General features: G+C 24.2%; 1 protein-coding gene across 1 annotated transcript; it reads left to right on the top strand.

Annotated features, from left to right (window-relative positions):
- Positions 1–923: 923 nt before the first annotated feature.
- Positions 924–1646, top strand: LOC110619603 (agamous-like MADS-box protein AGL62). The gene is made up of 2 exons (XM_021763111.1): positions 924–1241; positions 1314–1646. The coding sequence occupies exons 1-2, from the start codon at positions 924–926 to the stop codon at positions 1644–1646; spliced, it is 651 nt and encodes a 216-aa protein (XP_021618803.1).
- Positions 1647–9577: the final 7931 nt, after the last annotated feature.

Genomic DNA, 9577 nt, shown 5'->3' with positions numbered 1-9577 from the left:
ATTATTAAGAGCGAGCAGTATTTGGTCCAAATAGAAAAAATTAATCGAATCGAATTGATTTTAAAATTCGAATCGGCTTTTTATTCATTTCGGTTCGGTTGAATTTTTAATTTTAAAAATTTTAGTTATTTCAATTCGATTCAATTTTAATAAAAAAATCAAAAAAATCAAATCGAACCGATTAGTGATAATAGTATATTATTTTTAATAATATAAAGAGATTAGATCATATTAAAATTAAAATATTTTAATTAATTTTTAAAATATTAAAAATAAAATGTAAAAAATAAAAAAATTATTAAAATTCAAATCAATCGAATTGAATCAAATCAAATTGAATCAGATTGACTTAATTCGATTTAATTTTTAACTAAAATCGATTTAGTTCGATTTTCATAAATATTAAAATTTTAATTTTTAATTTATCTGATTCAGTTCGATTTGAAACCGAAACGAGTTCACCCTTAATTATTATTAAACTACTAAATAGCAAGTGCGAAGAGTAAGAATCGTGGGCACGTGATAAGCAGTAACCATCGAAATTATTTAAACCACCCTGGGTTATACTTGGATATACAACTATGCATCACCTTAGGCCAAATCAACAATTAGCGATTACCAACATGCACATCGACAGGGATGAATTGGCGAATGGCTTAACAAATTAAACTGCCTTATTTATCTATTAAAATTTATTTTTCTACCAAATATGTTTTTCCTCCAAAGATTTTAGAATTCTTAAAACTAGCAAACTGATAAATTCAAGAAGTGGTCACCAAAACACAGATAAGCATGAACAGCTGCCTGCATGTCAACTCCAAAACAAGAAGATGCTATTAGCGTATAAATACATTCTTATTCATTTCCCCTCAATCCACACCATTCCTAGAAATCATTTCTACCTCTTTTCACTTTAGTTAGCTATGGGGAGACAAAGCAAAGGTCGTAGAAAATTGGAGATAGTGAAAATATCAAAAGAGAGTAATCTTTTGGTTACCTTCTCCAAACGCAGATATGGCGTTTTCAAAAAAGCTAGCGAACTTTCTATCCTTTGTGGTGCTGAAATAACCATCATAGTCTTCTCTCCTACCATGAAAGTCTTCTCCTTTGGTCACCCTTCTGTTGAAACTGTCATTGATCGTTTTCTCTATGGAAACTCTACCCAAACTTCCGGAGTTCTACAGCTTGTCCAAACCCACCGGAATGCCAGGGTCCGGGATCTCAATTTACAGCTCACCCAGGTACTAATAACCTTCAAAAATATAGATATATACTACTATAAGCATTTACTTTTATATATGATGGTAAATTAGGTTACGACCCAATTGAATGAGGAGAAGAAGCGAGGTGAGAAGCTTGATCAAGGCAGGAAAGCAGGTGATGGTCAGCACTGGTGGGAGTCTCCCATAGAGGAATTAGATCTGCCGAAGCTTGAGCAACTCAAAACATCTTTAGAGATACTGAGGGAAAATGTGGCAAAGCGAGTTGAAGAACTTCTGATTCAAACAACAAACCATACTCAGTTTTATAATAATCCAAATCTTGCTCCTGTCCATGAAGCTCTTCCATTTGATCCAAACAACAAGGTGATCGACCCAAACATGATTTATGATCTTGGATTTCCAAATCGAAATGGGTTCTTTTAAGTTGTTTTCTTCATTGTGTTGTTGAAATTGAAATCTTTAAGTAGCCACAGAATTCCTAGTGTCCAGTTATTATTATACATAGTATTTGCTTTGATTTGTATGGATTTTCTATTGTAAATGATAAATTCAATGATGTCCTATTGTAATCCAGGTCTTAGATTTGTGCTAAATAAATGTTGTTCGAAGACGGTTGGATTTTGGATCGGTATTCTTCGCCTACATGTCTCATTTTATATTGGGTATATGAAAAATTATTTTTTTTATACTTATTAATAAAATAATTTGTCTTAACAAAAAAATAATTTTTTTTTATAAATGTCAAACTAAATTTTCAAATCGATTCGATTCGGTCAATTTTTTCGATTTAAACCAAATACTGCTCACCCCTAAATAATACTATGCTCCCACGAAATTCAAATATACTTATTAATAGTCAAAAATCTCAAATTTACTAATTAAAAATATAAGAAAGAGATTAACCATTAATAAATGGACACTTGGCACATACTACAAATTTTATATATAAAAAATAAATAAATATTTTAATTATATTAGTGAGAATACAAAAATGGTAGGCTTATCTTATAAGGTATTCTCTAGTTAGTAATCTTCTTGTATTGACATTTATAAAATTCAAGAGATTATATCATCAAGGGAAAAAATATGTGGTTATTATTATTTTTTTTATTAATTTATGTAAGATTTATAAGTTTTGAGTCGTTATTCATCCTTTAAAAATAAAATTAAAAAAATTACTAAAATATTACAATATTTATTATTTTTTAATAAATATCATTTCTTTTATAAAAAAATTAATTAAAACACTTTGATTGGCATTTTACGTATCTTATTAACAGGGTGAGCATTCGGTCGGTTCGATTTAAAACCGAACCAAACTGAATAAACTAAAAATTGAAATTTTAGTATTTATAAAAATCGAACCAAATTGATTTTAATCAGAAACCGAATCGAATCGAACCGATTTTGGTCAGAAAATGAATCGAACATAACCGGTTTGATTCGATTCGATTCAGTTCGGTTTGATCGGTTTCGATTTTTACTATTTTTTTTTATTTTTTACACTTTATTTTTAATATTTTAAAATTTAATTAAAATATTTTAATCTTAATATGATTTAATTTCTCTATATTATTGAAAAAATATATTATTATTATTAATTGGTTCGGTTCGATTTTTTCGATTTTTTTCTGATCAAAACCGAACCGAACTGAAATAACCGAAATTTTTGAAATTAAAAATCAAACCGAAATGCATAAAAAACCGAACTAAATTTTCAAATCAATTCGATTCAGTTGATTTTTTCAATTTAAACCGAATACTGCTCACCCCTACTTATTATTAACAAAATTCAACAAAAATATACCAGAACGTCCTAATAATTCCAATAAAAATATACCAGAACGTCCTAATAATTCCAATCTAGACTGGCAGATCTAAAGATTTTGTTCAGAGCTTATTTTAATGAATGGTTAATGAAAATAAAATATATAAAATAAATATATATTTAAAAAATTTATAAAAATTAATAAAATATTATAATTAAATTATAATTTATCTATTTTTTATTAATTAAATTATATTAATAATAACTTATTTTTAATGTTTACAAATATATTTTTTAATATAAATTAATAAATAAATAGCTCATTTTTTATTTTATTATAAAATTTATCTTTAATAATATTTATTATAAAAAATTCTTTTAATTATGATTGTGAACATGCAAATTCATAAAAAAATAATACTAATAAAGTGAATAATACTTTAATATAAAATTTACTATAAAAATTATTTTTCTTTAATTAAATTATCTAACCCATTAATAACATTTTCATTTATTTTTTCTGAATTTAAATATTTTAACCTATTATTCATAAAAATAATACTTGATTTATATTTAAAAATTTTTAAATTTAAATTATTAACATATTACCTATTAAATTTAAATTATTTTTTAAATTTAAATAATACATGAAACTCATTAATTAATAAAATATTACTTATAAAAAACTTTCATTTATAAAAATTTAAAATTTATTTCTCTAAATTTAGGTAATTTAATAAGTAATTTTAATTATATAAATAGATTAAAAATTAATTAATTGAGATAATTACTATTTAATAATAAAAGTAGCGTATAAAATTAAATTATGGAATAAATAAATAACTTTAAATAAAAAAATTTACGTATTAAAATTAAAATTTTAAAAATAAAAAATAAATTTTTTGGATAAAAAAATAAAGAATGAAAGAAACAAAATAAAATAAATAATTAAAATTAAATCAACAACTAAAATTAAATAGTATTAAAAGCGAATAAAATTTTATTTGATAAAAAAAAATTTAAAAAATTAATTTTATAAAATATAAAATATTTTAATTAAGTAATTTTAAGATAGAGACTAATTAATAAATTTTTTAAATATATATAGAGATTTAATAATAATTTGGTCTTGTTATATATAAAATTACTTAAATACCCTTAAATAATAAGGCCTCTTAGCTCCACGCGGGCTCCGCCTCTGCTTATAATATATGTTATGCGAAAAGAACTTAGAGAATTACAGAAGCACAGAATAGCATCGCAAAACAATATTGATACACTTTCATGAGTATGTTTGCTGCAGGCTCTGCTTATTGTATTTTCTATAAATTATTTTATCAAAAAATATTTTTTATCAAAAAATATTTTTATAAAAAATAATATTTTCTAAATATAAATTATTATTTTATTTTCATTTTATTTATTTCTTAACTTTTAAATTATAAATAATTTAATATCTCGTAATATAAAAATAAGGATATATCATATTTTAATTTTATTTATAAAATAATTTAAATTTTATAAAATAATGGGCGAACATCTTTTTTTTTTTTAACTTTGAAATTGTAAAATAATTTAACTTTTTAACAGAAACATAATATTCACTCGTTAAATCAGAAAAAATAAACTATAGCGAAAGTTGAAAAGGTAATAAAATGAAAATAAAAAATGCCGTCAAGTGACTTTTTACGAAAAATTAAAAGAATAAATTAATTTTTTTTTTTAAAAAAAGGTGTTGTTGAGGAAATATATTATTAAGAAGTGAAGAGAGAGAATAAGAAGAGCGAACGAGAGCCAGAAACTGAGATAAGTGATTGGCATTGATCCAGTTGTCGAGCTCCTCTCCTTTTGGAAGAACGAGTTGATGGTTCAATTTTGTTTGATTTTTTTTTTTCGTTTTTGTTATTTTTTTACTTTTATTTTTTATTTTAATTTGAAATTGTGCAATGATGATAGTCGTCGATAATTATGAAAATAAGACTGATAATCTATTTGATGCTGAGATCTGGTTGATTTCATTACGGCGGCTCCATAACTATATATTATGGGCTTATTTTAGTCTAGTGAGCGGTGTAGATGATTCTTTGATTCGCGATACACTAGCTTGTGATCCATCGAAAAGCAACATCAATACTAGTAATTCGTTTTCTTTACCGATTATCTTTATGGTCCGTTCTTATTTTTATTTTTTTATGCAAGGGTTGCTGGTATAAAGTTGATTTCATCTGATTTTTTTATGCCATTACTCGATTTCGGTTTCATAATGTTTCTGCATTAGATTTTAATACGTCAATATTATTTTTGATGTGTCGATATCGATTTCAGTTGCATGGAATGGTATTTGATGATCTGAAATCCAGAAAAATAGGGTTTTACAAGGGTTTTGTAAAACTGGAAAAAAGCTTAGATCTAGAGGAGAGTATTCCTCCTTTTATATATGTTTTCTCTTATCTGCTAGTGACGTGTAACGGAATGTATGTCATTGGGCCACCTGTCCCTGTCATGTTGATATGGACGTACGAGGAAATCAGATTGCTGCCCTATGCGTAGCGACCTCTGATTCTCCTCGAACACGCATGTAAATGGTCCCACAATGCAAATGGGCTGAATTCATTTCTGGTTTCGAGTTGGGCCGGAAGATAAGATTAAGACTAGGTCCAGAGGGAATCTGTTCATTGGGTCAGAAGAGTTGGGCCGGTCTGATTGAAGAATCTGACTGGAGCCTGGTTTTTGAGCTGAGTGGGCTGGACCTGACTCTTAGAGAGGCTTAGAAGCCTTCAGATTATGGGCTGTCCTAATGGGTCTGGCCTTAGACCGGGGTGAAGAAATCCAGCGATCATCAATAAATGCCTATTGAATGGTCAATGTTGAGAGTATTGAGCTTTTTTATTGTGGACTCTCGACTTTGTTTTGAATTATATGTTTTTTCTCTTTAAATCGAATTATTAGCTCGCCTTTTTTCCTCTTTTCGTAATTATACCTTTCATAATGAATCTAATACGGCTATTAATTTTTTAATATAATTTTTTTATATAATAATAAAAAATCATTAAATATATTTTAAATATAAAAACTTTAAAATGATATATATTTTTAAATTATTATTTTAATACCATTTGCAATAATATTTTCAAACACTTTTTTTTCAATTTTCAAATTACAAATTTCAAAAGATTTTATGCCAAACTTTATAATATATACAGTGTCAGATTTAAAATGCGTTCATAGAAGCTAGTACTCTTTAAAATTTTAAGTTTTTACGGTTGGTTTGTTTTATGGAAAATTTTAAAAAAATTCATTTTATATTTTTTAATATTTAAAACACTAAAAAAATTTAATTAATAAAAAATATTTTTTAATTAAAGAAAAAAATTATTTTAAGGAGAATTATTTTTTTAAAAAGAGTGAGTCTTTTCCATATTTTAAAATTTTTATTAAAATCTTTATATATAAATTTATTAATAAATTTTATTTTTTAAATTAAAATTAAAGAATAAAAAATAAATTTTATTTTTTAAATTAAAATTAAAGAATAAAAAATAAATTATCTCAGTAAAAGATATTTTTTTATAAAAAATACATTTTTAAAAAATATTTTTTATGAAGAATATTTTTTAAATATAAGTTCAAATATAAATTATTTTTCGTAAACAAATATAATTTTAATTGACATAAATTGCACGAGATATTTATTTGAATTACAGTTATTTATTTGAGTTGGTTGAGTGTTGTAGAAAGAAAGGACAGTGTCGGTGCGCATTGGATATTACTACGCCACCAACTTACGAAGAAATTAAAAAAATATATATTTTTTAAAAAAAAAAATCATAAAAGTTTTAAAGAATTTCTTTTCACTGATCGACCAATTTACAAAATGGCGAGGAATGACGCTTAATGTAAATCTTTTGTATTATGTACACCATTCTCACCAAACCTGTAGGCTGATCTACCTTGCATTAATTACTTCACGCTTCAAGTAATTTACAGTTTAAATATGTATTTTATTTGCAGAATTAAAATATTATACACATATTACTTGTGCTTAATTTTTAGTGTATTTTTATTTTTTTTTAATTGAAATTAAAAATTAAGAGAGTAGAATTTGATACTTCTCAGATTTATTTAGAAACACTTAGGAGTGAGCAATATTCGATTCAAACTGAAAAAATTGACCAAACCGAATCGATTTGAAAATTTAATTCGGTTTTTTATACATTTCGATTCGGTTCGGTTCGATTTTTAATTTTAGAAATTTCGATTATTTTGGTTTGATTCGGTTTTGATCAGAAAAAAACTGAAAAAACCGAACCAAACCGATTAGTGATAATAATATGTTTTTTCAATAATATAGATAAATTAAATCATATAAAGATTAAAATATTTTAATTAAATTTTAAAATATTAAAAGTAAAGTGTAAAAAATAAAAAAATTATTAAAAATCGAAACCGATCAAATCGAATTGAATTAAACCGAATCAGATCGGTTCGGTTTGATTCGGTTTCTGATCAAAATCAGTTCGATTCGATTTTCATAAACATTAAAATTTCGATTTTCAATTTATTCGGTTCGGTTCAATTTTAAACCGAACCGACCGAATGCTCACCCCTGAAAACACTTATCATAAGACTAGCCTTAATTTTAATAAGTAAGATAACGTTTTAAATATATATATATATAACCTTACATTGAAAAATATAACACTTTATATTTAATTTAAAAAAATATTTTTTATAAAATTAAGTCGACTCACCATCTATTACAATTTCCAACCATTTACTTCTATAAAAACCTAGTAAGAGAAGATCATTTTCTCCTCACCGCCCCCTTCACTCAGCTTTATTTTTTTTTTTTCATTTACACAATTCTTTAAATGGCTTCTTCCCATTTCTTCATCTTTGGTTTGTTGATCACACTGTCGTTTTCAAGCATAGGAGTTGCAACAGCAAGTCGTCGACTGCACCAAGTATTTGGCAATGTCCCTGCGTTGAAGCTTCCTCCATTGCCTAAAACCCCGAATAATTTTCCAGTTGCACCAATTGTAAGATTGCCTCCTGCGCTGATTCCTCCTAGATTTCCCAATGTGCCAAGGCCATCTTTCTCATTCCCCACTCCACCTGCTGCTTAAATTCATTTTCCCACTGGCTAGGCCTTGAGACTGTGTTTACTTACTTAATCTCCCAATAAAAAGTGGATGTGGCCAATTTACCTTTGTATTTTTTTAGTCTAATCCTTTTAGTTATATGATGTGTTGCGTCTATTTTGAAAACTCTTGAGCTGTATATTATAATATACGAAAATTTATTAATTAACTTTTTTATTTTTAAAAATATATTAAAAAATTTTTAAAATTTTTAATATTATTATTAATTAATACATTTATTAATTTTAGCTGCATTACTCTCTCTCATAATTTTTATAATTTTTATCATTTTTTATTTTTTAATTATCATAAAATTATTATCCACTTTTAAGACTATAGTAATATATAAATTCACTATTATAATCTTATTTAATTTTATTTGACTTTTAATAAACCTTTTAAAATATCTCTTAATATTTAATTTAATAAAATTTATGTATTTAAAATGGATATGATTGAAAATTTAATAAAAAATAATATTTTTAATGTGAATAAAAAAGTAAAATAGATAAAAATTATGGAATGGAGATAGTATAAAAAAATTTAAAATAAACATAATATAGAATGATTAATTAGTATATATTTTTACAAAATAAAAAATCAACTAATAAATTTTTTATGAAAATTAAATAATAGAGATTAAAATTAATAAATTTAATAAATATTTTAAAATCTCAAGAATATATTAATATATTTTTAAAAAATAAAAAGTCAATTAATAAATTTTTTCGTATAAAAAAATAAATAATAAATTTATTTTTCTATTTTCAAATTTATTTTTGATTATCAATTATATTACAAATAATATAAGATGTTTTATAAAAAAATAATAATTCAGAACAATATAAACTTAATATATATATTTTAATTTTTTTAGAATCTATAATATTTTTTATTTTATAAATTTATTAAAAATGATATCTATTTCTGTAAAGTAATTTTTTATAAAAATTATTAAATTAACCAAAAAAACTGATATTTTCAAGAATATAAAAAATAATAATTTAAAATATAAAGATAAACTATATTTTTCTAAATAACAGAATAAAACATTATTTTTAACAATAATATTCTTAATTTAATATAAATTTATTATATTAATTTATAAAAAATATGTTTATATATTTGGAAATTCAGTTTTTCTTAATTTGACATATTTTCCATAAAATATTTACTTTAAAAAATAATATTATTTTACATAGATCAATAATAAAAAATACACAAGTTCTATAAAATTTGAATTATTTTTATAATAAATTAAGTAATAATAAAAATTTCCATAATAGATATGCAGACGGAAGACGGAGAGGATGGACTTGGGTCTGAATTCTGAAAGTGTTGATCCAAATTGAAAACCAATTAGAGAAATTTAGCCCAACCCACTCTGCCCGGCCCGACGGACTCAAATAATAATCTGTTAGTCCCGCTTTATTTATACCCTCTCT

Source organism: Manihot esculenta, chromosome 7, assembly GCF_001659605.2.
Source record: "Manihot esculenta cultivar AM560-2 chromosome 7, M.esculenta_v8, whole genome shotgun sequence".
Taxonomy (NCBI): domain Eukaryota; kingdom Viridiplantae; phylum Streptophyta; class Magnoliopsida; order Malpighiales; family Euphorbiaceae; genus Manihot; species Manihot esculenta.
Note: the sequence above shows the minus strand (reverse complement) of the source record. Positions and strands in the feature narration are given on the sequence as shown.